The following is a 15,056-nucleotide window of genomic DNA, read 5'->3' as shown; positions in this document are numbered from 1 at the left end:
TTAATGCTCCAAGAAACAATTCGTTAACACAAAAAGCCCATTGATATTTTTTAACCTATGTCACATTTTAATATTCATTGACGCCCCCAAGTGGGTTAGCGAAAAATTTGTAGGATTACGACCTGAAAAGTCATTTCTATAACCGAAGAGGGGAAAACAAAAGTTATTCATTGTGTACCTCTGCGCTTAATTAAACGAAACACTTCCTTTTCATCATAATTACGTTTTCTTTTTTTATGAGAATAATGTATTCTAAAACATCAGCTTCGTTAATTTTAATGAAAAGTTTTGGAACCCATTCACGAGCTGTCTCTGACAACAGTGGATGTTTAACATGGTGAAACCGGTTACAATGTTCACATTGCGACTTTATTTATGTAAATTAAAAGGGATGACGCTTGAGTAATTTGTAGAAGTATACTACCTTTACATTAATATTTCTAAAGACAGCTTCGTTTTTTATCATATTCTATGAGGTTACCCATTAAATAAGCCTGCATCTGAAAAGTAAAATGTATATGAGTAAAATAAGCCAGTACTGATTGGTCCAACATATACGCATTGTTCAGCAGTGTGAAACTCATTTTCCTATGTAGTCAGAAAGGCCATTTCCACTTTGCGAGGCTAAATAATTGTTTTACGAACAACTGATTATCGCATAACCAAACAAATACAGACAAGTGCAATAATTTAAACTTCTAATTTGCCAGGTGGTTAAGGTAATCCGAGGGTCACGGGATGGAATCCTCGTCACACAAAACATGCTCACCCTTTCAGCCGCAAGGGAATTATTATGTTACGCTCAATCCCATTATTCTTTGGTAATAAAGTATCCCAAGAGTTGGCGGTGATTGGTGGTGACTAACTGTCTTCCCTCTAGTCTTAAATTGATAACTTGGGGACGGCTAGTGCAGGTTGCCCTCGTGTAGCTTTGTGCAAAATTAAAAAAACAAACAAATATAAATTTGTATTATTAAAAAATGTAAACTCTTAAAAAAACATTGAAAATGAGACTTTCATTACGTTTGTTCTTCTTTATTTCACTCTTAGAATAAATATATAACGTTTCATAGAAGTTCAAAAATTTCCATTCTCTTATTAGATAAATATTAGATAATAATAATAATAATAATAATAAATTTATTAAGCAATAAATTAAACACAAAAAATCAAATAACAATATAAAACCATCAACAAAGAGTTAACTCGTCCAAGGTTCTGTTCTCGGCCCTTTATTATTTCTCATTTATATAAATTATATTCTTTACCAACAGTTTTCTGGAGATATCCAAGCCTATGCCGATGATATTGCTGTTGTTTATAGTAAGCCAAATCTAATTAATGAAGCCATTATTTCTAGTGATCTTAATAAAATTAAAAAATTGGCTTTTCTGTAATGGCTTATCCTTAAATATATCTAAATCTTTTCTTCTTCAGTTTAACCTTTATGGTGTCATTCCAGCTTTTCCTTCTATTTTTTATCATTCCAATGATTGTTATACTTACCCTAATTGTAAGTGTCCCAAATTTACTCAAGTTTCCTCTGTTAAATATTTAGGAATTATTTTAGATCGAAAATTAAATTGGCAATTTCATATTAATTCTTTAGTTAATAAATTAAAATATAGTTCTATGCTAATTTTTGAACTTAGTCATTGTGCTCCTTATCATATTTTGTTAAGTGTATATTATGCTCTCTTTCAATTTTTCTTACAATATTGTATTTCAATTTGGGGTGGCACATATAAGACTTTTTAATTCCTATTCACAAGTTGCAAAAAAGTGTTTTCTCTCTTATTTTTACCCATAGGCTTGATTCCGATTTCAGTAAATTTAACTCCCCTCTTTCATATGATAAACTTTATTTATATTTTTTAGCTTTATCTACAATGCATGTTTCTTTTAATAGGCCTTTTAAAGTCACTTCATATTTTACACGACTTCAATCTTTTTTTCCAATTAATGTACCCACACCACGTAAAACAGTTACACTTCATCAATATCTTTATTTGGCACCTCGTATTCATAATTTTATTCCTTATAGTATAAGATCTTCTATTAATCGTGTTAATCAAAAGAAATACTTAAAACAATGGATCTTAAATACTGATGATAATATTCTGGGAACTTTATTTTGATTTTGTAAGTTTTGATTTTACTTTATTATGTGTTTAACCATCACAGGACGAGTTAACTCTTTGTTGATGGTTTTATATTGTTATTTGATTTTTTGTGTCTAATTTATTGCTTAATAAATTTATTATTATTATTATTATTATTATTGTTCTTATTTGCTAAATCTGTTTAACTCAGGATCTCTCTCTCAACAAGAGGTGAAGTGGTATTGTGGGTAGCAAGGCAAGGAATAATGAATTCCAACAATTGTTTTTGGGTGCATTTTATAAACCAAAGGTAAAAAATCTTCTACATCAAAACGCACAGTACATATGGTGGTAACGTATTTCAATCGGACGATATGATCAGTCAAAGAAACAAAGCGTTTCGAAAAAGCCTCTTTTCTTTACCAGCAACAGTGACACACACACCAATTTATAACGTGTTGTCTCTTTTATTCTCAATTCAAATTATTCGATCCTTCTTTGTTGTTTGTATGTTTGAGGTTGGTGACGTTTTCTTGACATTATGATCTGACGGAAGGCTCCTACGAATATTATATCTTTGTCAGCACCAAAACTATTTTTTGAATGGCACCCCAGCATCTTTGATCTTTGATAGATGGATTTACCTCAACAATGGCTCTCAAAAAAATCTATCGTAGTCACACCCATAGCAGTTACACAGATTGCAAGTCAAACATCTCGCGCATGTGCAGTTAATCGAGGGAATAATGGTGACAGATAACGACATGCTTAAGAGTAACTAAGTTCCAATCAGCAGGACCTTAAATTGTCTGAAGTTCTGAAGACTAGATGCAAAGACGGATGTGGAAGGAGAATGTTTTTGTAGCAGATTCTTCAGTTACACATCCAAGAAGTTCAGTCATTAACTATAGGTTTCTAACGGTGGTATGGCCAGTCATAATAAAGTCATATTTTGGCTGATTTAAATGGTAATCGTCACATCTTATCGCAAGTAGAACTTTTTTAAATTTCACCAATAAATGATAAATCCAGAGTTGTTTACAACTATCTCTATCACAGACGTTACTGATGGGAGAGAGATTTCATGCTAAAACAGCTTATATTACTGGTCCAAATTTATTAAGAGCAAAATCCAACTGCACAAGATAATTTTCATATTTTTATTTGTGGCACAACTCGAGATATCAGCGCGGGTTTCCAGATGATAATAAACTTAAATCGAAGTTTCGTCGTAAATAAAAAAATATTTGTTCTTGCAAAGATTAACTTATTTTAATAAGATAAACTGTACAACATATACTGTACAATATTAACTGTACAATATATATTTCATTATTCTTGTTCATTACATCAGAATTTTGTGGATAGCACGATAAAACGTGACCACTCTTATCTATTTTCAAAATTATTGGAATATTTTGAAATATAAATTATCCTCTTTGACCTAAACTTAATCTATATCAATCTTTTGAATCTAACATATGATTAAGATATATTTTGAAGTCTGTGGTTCTTATTTATATATTTTGCAACTGACCATATAAAAAAGTAGAAGACTGCCAAGCATAATGGCTGTAACAATCTAATTTTTTCATCGTTTTACTTAAATCTTTCAAATATGACTAATAATGGTGCCCTCTAGTGACACAGCGGAATGTCTGCAGACTCACAATGCTAGAAACCGAGTTTCGATACCCGTGGTGAACAAAGCACAGATATTCAATTGTATAGTCTTGGGCTAAATCCCAGACAAACAAATGAACTGATAAAGTAGGACGTAACTAGTGCTACTTAGCATCTGTGTCCTCTTTACTCCTCATATAAGATAGGTAGATCTGGACTTTAAAAACATCTATTAGTCTCAAAGATTTGCTCAAGTAAGTTGTATTGATTAATTTCATTCACTTTTTTCATCCTTATTTTTAATAAATTATTTTATATTTTACTTCTAATATTTTACATTGTTTGTTTGTTTAAAAGCTAAGCCATGTCGGGTTATCTGTTGTGTCCATCGTAGGGAATCAAAACTTTAATTTTAGTTTTTTCAATCCTTAAATTAATCGCTGTCCCCCGGGATAAACTGAAAGTAATTTAGGGTTTTTTGTGTTGCTTCTTCAAAATTTATATAATATAAATAATTTTATAGTTACTTTGAATGAATGACGCAGAAACATATATGAAATAAGTTAGTAATCTATAAAATTAGTAAAACAAACGTGACTGTCACTGAGCCTTGTTTTATGTGTCTTTCATTATTAGTACTATACTAATAAACTTTAAAGTGCAAGGTATTCCTCCAACTATGTTTACACATCATTACTTAGTCATACATGACATTTTGCACAAGATATCGTAAACGTAATAAGTTTCTGATACTCAATTGCACAGTTAGTCAGGACTTATAAATGTGAAAATAGAAGGTTAACAGCGAGTTAAAGAAATAGTGTTCTACACACAGCTAAATTACTAACATTTCATATTTACTACCCAGGAATACTTGGATCTTAGTCCTAAACAAACCGAAAGCAACAGCAATCTCTTTTGGACAGATGATGAACACTTGTCTCTTATGACACCATCTGGAATAGAAAACCAAGGTGAGATAGTTATAACTAAGTGCCATATTTATACATATATATATGCAAACGGGCGTGGTCTTATGGTTATTTTTTTGAAAGAGTAAGTTTGAGGGTTCATGTTTCGCCTCTTGTTCCCTAAAAAACACGCTCCGGACTTTGGAGTTGTGGATGTGCTTTATTTAAGATTAACGATCAAACTCTCACATCCTGCTAGTCGGCCACATTGGAATTGGCGGTGAGCGCTTTCTCTCTAGTTATCAGTTCAAAAGTAAGGACGGCTATACACAATTAGTTCTTTGTTTACATTTGTTAGAAAATTATGAACGTTGGAATCATGATTTCTAGTTATGATTATCATGGGTTACGTCATTCTTGAATAACCTATTCAATAAAAACTAAAATATAGTTTTGGGGATTGAAATTTAAAAAATACTAATTAGATTCGTTCCATCTGCTTGGTGTCACTAAAGAAGCATCCTAACTAATACATGTGACTCCAAAATTAATATCCCAAACAAGTGTTCCACACATTTAATTTTTTTCTGCCTTTGTAAGTGACAATAAGTAAGCGACAAGTAAATGTATCACCTGGGATTAAAACTCGCTCAACTGACGTAACTATTACGTGGCTAGTAAGTTATTTTTAACTAGTAATGGTTATTTTCTATTGTTTCTCTGATCTGAAGGCGAAAATACGGTGCAGTATAGTAATGTGTACCACCCTTGTACCAACGATGAAACAATTTGTCAGACAGACAACCAGGAATCTGACTGCATACGGCTAATCTCGAAAAATCCCAAAGAATCTTCTCGGTGCGACGTTATCGGTGACGCAACATTATAGCACGTAATTTCGTCTTTGCAAAAATAGTATACTGGTACTGGTAGTAATTCTAAAATATGTACTGAACTGGCATCGGTTTAGTGAAATCAACACTTTTGAAGAATAAGTGACAATGAGTTTATTTAGAATTAGGTTTTCTCGCCGAATCCAAGAGGGAAGTTGAGTGGTCAGTCATTATTGATAGTAGTTTAGTTAAAACATATACACGTTTCTCTGTTACTTATCAGCTAATATCTTGCTGAACAACTTTTCTGCGTTCTATAATCAGTTTTCTAAATAATTCTAGTTTTTCTCTCATTTAACTTATTGTAGGCTTTAGACTTAGCTGAACATTTTGCCCACCTATTAGTTTCACGTACATTGTGTAAATACCAGAAAAAAAAAGTATTGGTACAAATTATATATGAGGGAAGCTCATAATAATATAAAGTCGTTTTGTAACTATAAAGCAAACATTCTCTGAGAAGTCATGTAAGGGACTTAAGAAACAATCTGTATATCTTATATATGGGGCTTTTAATTATATTTTTTGTCATAGTAAGCCTATATTTATTTAGGATTTGAGAACTATGTAACCATAACATTTCGTATAATAACTAATGTTATACAAGCATATCGACCCTCTAGTGGCACAGTGGTACGTCTATGGACTTATACTGCTATAAACCGGGTTTCGATGCCCTGTTTAGTAGTTTTGTCCATAATAAAACAAACAACTCAACAAACAATAATAGCTTACACGACAAGCTTGCTGAATATTACAGACGAATAAATTACTAACAATTACTAATGTTTTTCAAATCCTATACAAGCATAGGCTATTACGGTGAGAAAAAAGACACAATAAAAAACACCGAATGTGTAACTCATCAATATAGGTGAAGTCTAGTCTTGTTTTCCTATTTCGATTTGCCATTATCAAGGGTTACTGATGAGGTGTAAAATTCCCTGAAACCGGTGTAACTCAATGACAGTTATAGAAACTAATAAAAAATTGTATTTCGTGTTTAATAGTCTATCTATATTGTAACAAAAGATACCAGTAGATAAATAATAAGAAAACATTCATTTAAATAGTTTTTATGTATACACTGCTTGCTTTAACGTTGACTTTTTAAGCTTCAAAATAAACTATCTTGTATTTTTTGTACATACTGTAGTCAAAGATGTATATACTTATAAGTAAGGTATAAGAGTGTCAAAAAGTAAGAAACTTAAATAAATAAGCACAAAGCTGTGCTATTTTTGTAGCTCATTCATATGTCACTGAATTGTGGTTGAAACAATCATTTCTGGTTTAGCTGTTATTTAAATTATTGTACAATGAAAAATAGTAAAAAGTATTTTAAAAAGTTCAGTTACATAATTTACAGATCTTGTTCTTTGCTTATACTTCAAAATTCTACTAAATTTTACGTATTATAGACTTGTTTCTCAACTTATCTAGCAGGTATAAAGTATATTAGATTTACAAAAGAAAGATATGTTTGAATGAGAGCAAACTGTTCGCATTATAATTTCACTCTGTTCATGTTTATAATCGAAACTTTTACTGAAAAGAATACTTTTATTTTGTACTGATCAAAGCCGAGGTTAACTTCGTGTTTCTCCCTTTGTACAAGTGAATATGACGTACAGTGGTTTAGTTATTGCTTTAATTTAAGTATAATTCATTGTGGAACATATATAACATCAAAAGCAACCTTCTCTATTTAATAATAAAGAAAGTACTATAAAAATTAAGTTGCCTAGTAATTATTATGTAAGACTTCACTCATTAAAACAAGTAGTTACAAACGATTAATAGCAATTATGGTAAACAACTCTATTTGATGTACCAATATTTCAGTGTTTATTTACTAAGCTCTTAATTTGTTGTCATTCATCTACATGTGATGGAGACACACTACGTGAATAATTGAAAATAATTTTTTGTATGTGTAACATTGCATATACGTAATAAATATATATCATGGAACGAGTTGTGTGTATTTCAGTTATTTTTTTCTTTAACACAATAAGTCAAGCACTTATAGGCACAATGTAGAGGTAACTGACGTCAGACATTGAATATATATATATTCTACACAGCGTTTGTAGTATACCTCAAGAATATGAATTTATGTCAAGGTGTTTGGTATGTTTAATTTAAGATAATTATTGTGTCATTGGTACACATTAGCAACTGTCGAAGTTGTTTAATTTTATTTACACTTGCACACTGAAGTGCTGTACGGGTAAAAGGAAAATTCCTTACCAGTGGAAATGAAAAAAGAATACGTAGCATAGAAATTATGACTGAGACTATTTTTCTAAAGTTTTATAAAAACAATGTAATATGGAAATAAAAATGCTAACAAATAATCACTAACACATTTTATCTAAACTTGTGTCTTGTATCCAAGAAGAATGTACGAGAAGCCACTTATTTCATCAAACAAGAAAATTGACAATTTTTAAAACAGTGCGTCCTTTGTGGCTGCACTGGTCACATGGTTTAATATTGACACTCCTGGCGGCAAACACAGTTAACGGGCCTGTCTGAAACGGAAAATTGTCGGATGTGGTTTAATGAAAGCTAAAGTGGGTCTTACTGTATCTAATCTTCAGAACTTTGTATTGCTTGAGCTATTGGTCGCATTAAACTGATCATCGTTGACCTGGAATTACATGTAATATAATTACGAGAAAAATTGTTTGTACGGTTGAGTTTGTTTCGTCTGATTTTAGGTTCTTCAGGTTGTCTGTATATACTAGACACTTGAATGTCCTGTAGATCCCGCCATTTTATTTGTTTGAAATTAAGCACAAAGCTACACAATTGATTATTTGTGCTTTGCCCACCACGGGTATCGAAATCCAGATTATAGCGTTGCAAGTCCGCAAACATACCACTGTGCCACTAGGGGAACGGATCCCGCCATACTTGTTTTCTTACGTAATTACATGTGTCATTAAGATTCAGGGTCGTAGCCAGGCATACACATTTTACGCCCGTACGTAAAATTGAACAATCAAAATACATATTTTCTTTAATATGAAATCTTATTCCGATAGTTCTTCCCAACAAAATGTAAAAGAAAAAATGATATTGATCAACATTTATTTAAAATACTTTACGTTGCTTTTATCATTAATTTTTTTATAGATTATATACACATCATTGCTAAAACGCAATTTCAGGATTAAATTTCAAAGCTACCCTAGCTAAACCATTCGAACTCCCCACGGCAGAGAACAAGAGCTCCTCCTATGAGGGGCCCGGCATGGCCAAGCGTGTTAAGACGTGCGACTCGTAATCTGAGGGTCGCGGCTTCGCTTCCCCGTCGCGCCAAATGTGCTTGCCCTTTCAGCCGTGTGGACGTTATAATGTTTCGGTCAATCCCACTATTCGTTGGTAAAAGAGTAGCCCAAGAGTTGGCGGTTGGTGGTGATGACTAGCTGCCTTCCCTCTAGTCTTACACTGCTAAATTAGGGACGGCTATCGCAGATAGCCCTCGAGTAACTTTGCGCGAAATTCAAAACAAACAAACAAACCTCCTATGAGGTACTCAAATTTATCCTACCTACGACCCTTAGATCCGTGAACCTCAAATAAACAAGGGCGACGGGGATAATCGAAAATTTCGACCTAAACGTTTGGAGGAAATATAATTTCCAGTCATTTAATTTCACCTCCATTTCTTCTTCTGGGTTTTAATAAGCACCTCAAACACAAAGCATTTTCAAAGAAATGTAGCAAAAACAAGAACGCACTAATGAAAATTCCTGGTCACATTAAAATTATACATTTAAACCTTTCTAAAATCTGAAGGTGCTTGAAATTTATTTGGGTTTCTTTAAAATTCTTTATTGTTAATTGAAATAATGAAAATCTAATTTTAACAATTTGTAACTTTGCTCTTATCCTTAAGCATGAGCAGTTTCTGACTTTTGCTCTCAGGTGTAATTCTTCAGATAAATTTAAAGATAGGGAGGTTGGCAAGATTTGTGAAACTGTCATCTGTAACAATTGTCGCATCAAGATAATGGCGCAATCAGATTCATATCTTTTACAATTCTGACATACTGACGCATGATTACAACTCCAATCGTCTTTAAGCAAAACGTTGAGGTACACAGGTGATTTGATATGGGAAACTGTTGTAGTGAACTTCAAATCTGATTAGTCTCTTAATGTACATATTCAATCAACTAATAAAGATTTATGAAAGCCATTTAAAAATTATTAACTTTTAAACGACACTAGAGGGTGCAAGAGGATTTAATATATTGTTAATATATTGATTTTACTCTTATCTTGGTCTTTCAAACACTTCTTCTTCAAATGTATATCAAATAGCTTAATAATCTTTATTTCTTTATTTGTTTTAACGAAAGACACCAAAATAAACCTACAAATAAAGTACGAACCGAGACACAAAACTCCAAACTTTTAATATCCTTTTCGTTTTGGTCTATTTTAGGCCTGAAATTCAGGCCTATTTGTTTTTAATGCATCGCCAGATTTTGCCGTTTAAACCTAAACCTTTATAAATTGCGTAACATTTTTACAAAAATTTTACTTTAGTTACTTATCACTATAGTTTCAGTTGAGCTGCCCCAGTGGCACAGTGGTATGTCTGCGGACTTACACACTAAAAACCGGGTTTCGATACCCGTGGTGGGCAGAGCACAGATAGCCCATTGAGTAGCTTTGTGCTTAATTCTAAACAAACCTAAACAAACCTTCAGTTGAGCTTTTTGGTGAATTACTCATGTTTATGGAAATTTACAAAATAAGTTAGGGTTTTCGAAGTGCACCAATATTTCGTAAAATACTTTGTTTCATCACATACTATCATGAGCCGCATATAAAATAATAATTAGGCGTCTTATAATACTTTCTTACGTTCAAAACTACTAAACTACTGAATCATTTGAATGAGTTTTGGTGTTGTTTAAATGCATTTTGGTGACATGTAACTAATAATGTATTGCTGCTGTTCAATTTCTATTAAAACTTTAAATCTTTATCTCGACGATCCACAGAAGAAAGATATGATTAATTTGATATACTACGAGACCATATTAACGTTAGGTACGCCCCAAGGTGGCTTAGAATTAAATGTGTGGACTAGTAACAGTTAAAATTGGAGTTTGATACCTACAGTGAGAAGAGCATAAATAGTTTTTTGTGTAGCTTTGTGCGTAATAACAAACAAACAAATGTTGAATACAAACCTGTATAAAATCAAAAATAATTATGGTACTTACAACTGAATGATAGCCCTATTAAGAAAGTATAATGGATAAAATGTTTAGCGAAAAGTTCAGTTAAGTTTTCTAGCCTTTCAAGATAAACTGTTTAAGAAGGAACTAAGTCACTACGTTTTAAAATATTAAAATAACGCCGTACTTTTCATTACCGTCTGTGCTATGAGAATTGATTTAATAAAAAACACACAGACTACTGAATACTGAAAAGCAGGTTTCATGCATTAAACGTTTTTATACTTTGAAAAACTTTTCGAGAATACTTTGGAAGAATAACGTGCTTTCTAAATAAAGAGATTGTGCCATTTTACCCATAGTAATTCCCTTTAGACAATTGAAATTAATAACCTAAGAAAAGTTGAGTACATAGTGTGATTTAAATAAATGAACGTTAAAGACACATGATTATAAAGAAACCTACCTCAATGAACATTTAAAACAGATAATAACAAATTAAACATATACCAATGAATGATTAAGATAAATATAAAAAATAATAATCTATTACATATATTTGCTCTTCTTTTAAACTCTAATAATTCAAAAAACAAAATCTTAATTAATGAATAGGTATTTAATTATTACCACATTGATTGATTGTTTTCTTTTTCACAAGGTTTTTCATTTTCTTCAAATATATTACAATACGAAAAACTAAGACATAGGCTAAATAATGAATATAGTACGTATCTATATTAATTAGTAATAATAAACAAAAATGTAGCACTTGTATAACACAACAATTTTTTTCTGTTGATTCCGTTCAGGCTTTAAAGGTTCATGATATTGCACATAACTTATATTTATGAAGCTGGTATTTCGACTCAGTTTAATCCAAGTGCGTTGAATTGCAACAGTCATTGCAAAACCTGATTCGTCTAAGGACTATCCTTATTTAAATATGAGCATAAGGTGTAGAATTTGAAAGATATTACTATGTTCTATGGGGATCCGGAGTACTTCCAGAAAAATCTAATATTTTTAAGTATCATTTGAAGCAATTTCTGAAGTATAATCAATGAAACGTAAACATGTAGTGTATACAAACCTTAAAATTAACTACAAATATTGACTTGCCTCAACACCTACAGACCTTATTCATTTCTCTGTATGTTACGAAAAAATATCATTTGTGATCTTTACTTGTCAAAAAGGGATTTTATTCAATACGACAAAGCTGCAGAGATATTGATTATTATTAAGTCTACCTATGTGCGGATGTATCATCGTATTACCGGGATACTCTGAACTTGATCAATTATTAATCTACTGATCAGGAATCTTCTATCAAGTTACTCAATCTTCCAAAAACTCTTAAGATATAATCATATTGTGCTTCATTGATTTGGAATCTATATGGTTCCTCTTCCATTGCATTAATATTTCTGATCTCATATAATTCAATGTCACTAGGATTCCAAGGACCTGATTTGAATGAATGACCATGATTCTAAGATATAATTGTTTTTCATTAGTTGAACCAAGACTCTAATGCTTGGTCAGTTGTTGCCCTAATAACAAACATCTTGAAAATTTAAATCACCTTAATACGAACATTGCATTAATGTCATCAGGTGCTGAGTGTTAACAAATGTAAATATAATAATTAACCATTCTATTAAAACACTTCCTTATACTCTGGTTGGACAATCTGTTGTCATGATAATTCATTGAACTTGATGTGGCATAGAATCTACAAAAAGCCAAACGTATGGTTAGAACTGGATTAACAACATAGTGGTTCCATAGGCAATCTTACTTCTTGGATCTCCTTTTGTTCACAAGCCTTTATTTGTTTTGTTTTGTTTTGCAATAAAGCATTATTCATCAAAAATTATTTTACGAACTATAAAGCTTTTAAAATATTAAAGCCTTAAAGTTAAGCATAATCTGAGGAAGCTATTGAAAAAAAGCATGTTCTGTGAACCTTTTGAGCACCTTGGATTCACCTGCTCTATTTTTTTTGTTTGTTAAATCAGTTCTGAGAATGATTTACAATTGGTTAAGAAAGTCAATAAAAGATTATAATGACGAATACAATAAATAATGTTTCTCCCGATGATTTTTAGTTTGAATGAGATCAGGTGATTGTGATGGCTAAGGAAATTACTTAAAAAATTTAACATTCTTTAAACCAGATGTGGGTGCCATGACTGCGGATGGGTTTTGCAGTATTGAATTTGAAATGTTTCATGGAAAAAATATGGTAACTAGCAGCTTTTAGCAAATTTGGAGTAGTTTGACCTATATTCGAGTTATTTATTTATATTTGTTGGTTTTTCTGTAAACTCTTCTTAATCCTTTAGTAAACAAAATACGTTTATTGGAAACCGTAAGTCTAGGAATGACAGCTTATTATTCTCTATATGTTATTTTCCTTTCCAAGACATCTCCAGCCATCTAATCCTTCAATCAGGAATGTAGAGAAACTTTTACTGTTGGAATAGCACTGAGAGAAGCAAGTAAATCACGTGGTTTTCTGTATAAAAAAAATCCTCTGGTCAGAAAAAGTTGAAATAATATTTATAGCACACGCAATCACTCATCCACTGTACAAAATTTACTTTCTAAGCACAAGTTAGTTGGCTTAACGAACTATTTGAATGGTTTTAAAAGAAGTATCCAAATTTTGCTGACCTTTGTGCTAGGCTGGCTGAGTGGCGTTATCAGTTACGTGGTGGCTGCTTTATTCTTATTTTTCTCGTATGCAATTCATATCCCATTTTTTGGCACATGCCTTCTTTACTACCTGGCTTTTTCTCTTGATAGTACGAGCTATTCAATACAGAGCACCATTACAGAGCTTTCATGTCTCCTTAATCCTAACTATTGTTGGTATTTTTCTTTATTCAATGTACTGGAAGTCTACCTTCATATGGGATACTGTAAATGGTGCTTTTCCTCTCCACAGGTTCCATAGGAAATACAGTATGTTATAACTGCGATTAAACTGTGTAGTGTCTTTACAGTTTTGTTCTAACTTTATGCTTTATGCATGTCTCTTGGATGCTTCCAGAAACTCCTGTGACATAAACACATGTGACTTAGTGTCATCCCCCCTTTTGTTCTTCTTTATTAAGTATTCAATGTTCATTTGACAAAAAAGGTTATGTATTTTTCTTCATTTCTCTTAGCATTTTATGTATTGCAAATCTTGTTCACCCTATGGACTATGCAGATTTTGAGAATTCTTTACTTTGATGCTATGGTTTCATCTATGAGTGAGGTACTTACACTTATTTTTAGGTATTTGTGTAAAATTCCTTGAAACATGAGCTCTGTATCTAAATCTAAATCCAGTTTCTAGCGTTGTAACTCTGCAAACATGCCGCTGGGCCAACGGGAGACAACGTCCATTTTTTGATTATATTAATGTCCATCTTTGGTAGCAAGCTAAAAGCTCGCTAAAATTTACATATTATAACTCTTAGTATTTTATTCTGTTCCAGTATATTTAAATATTCAATAGATAAGTAAAAGTTACCATAAAAATGTGACACCTACTAAACCTTATAGTATCTCCTAGCTCGAAACCCTAAAATTGCTAGTTCTGCACCATTCTATATCTAAACTTCAAGATTCCGTATTATTTCTGTCTTGCATCAGTGGCTTTCGGCCTTGTATAGTAGCGCTTTAAACAAATGAACTCTCTACATCGTCAACAGTTAACATTTATAATTATATTATTGTAATAATTTCTTATCTTAATAGGAGAGGATGTCCGTAAGAATGAAGGTGGCCAAGAAACATTATTCAAACTTTACGATCATTTCGTCAGGGTATTATTTCGGTTCCTTTAAAAAAGAAAAATTGAACGTATATACGTGCAAAGAATAATACAATGTTTCTCTTAAAGAGTTTTTCACAGTAAGGTGTTGAACAAAGAAAGTGTTATATCTATTTACTCTATTGTGCTAGAGTAAAATAATTGCTCTAACTACCTAAACGTAAGTACGGTGGTCTTTGTAGGAACAACTGCGAGAAATACGTGTTTTTTTATTAGAAACATATAACTACGGATTTCGCCAGTTGATTTTTAATTGCAGTGATTTTTTTTGTTTGTTTTGAATTTCGCACAAAGCTACTCGAGGGCTATCTGTGCTAGCCGTTTCTAATTTAGCAGTGTAAGACTAGAGGGAAGGCAGCTAGTCATCACCATCCAACGCCAACTCTTGGGCTACTCTTTTACCAACGAATAGTGGGATTGACCGTCACATTATAAGCCCCACAAGGCTGAAAGGGCGAGCATGTTTGATACGACGAGGATAGCATTCT

The 15,056-nt window shown here is 32.1% G+C and overlaps 1 protein-coding gene across 1 annotated transcript in view; it reads left to right on the top strand.

The window, feature by feature from the left end:
* Positions 1 to 7,503, top strand: part of LOC143244921 (proto-oncogene tyrosine-protein kinase receptor Ret-like) — a 74,110-nt gene extending 66,607 nt beyond the window's left edge. Inside the window, exons 21-22 of the mRNA XM_076490466.1 lie at positions 4,594 to 4,699; positions 5,368 to 7,503. Coding sequence (XP_076346581.1) covers positions 4,594 to 4,699; positions 5,368 to 5,525 — 264 coding nt within the window. The 3' untranslated portion in view covers positions 5,526 to 7,503. The remainder of the gene's footprint in view (positions 1 to 4,593; positions 4,700 to 5,367) is intronic.
* The last annotated feature ends 7,553 nt before the right edge of the window (positions 7,504 to 15,056 follow it).

The sequence above is a fragment of the Tachypleus tridentatus genome, chromosome 2, assembly GCF_004210375.1.
Source record: "Tachypleus tridentatus isolate NWPU-2018 chromosome 2, ASM421037v1, whole genome shotgun sequence".
Classification (NCBI taxonomy): domain Eukaryota; kingdom Metazoa; phylum Arthropoda; class Merostomata; order Xiphosura; family Limulidae; genus Tachypleus; species Tachypleus tridentatus.
Note: the sequence above shows the minus strand (reverse complement) of the source record. Positions and strands in the feature narration are given on the sequence as shown.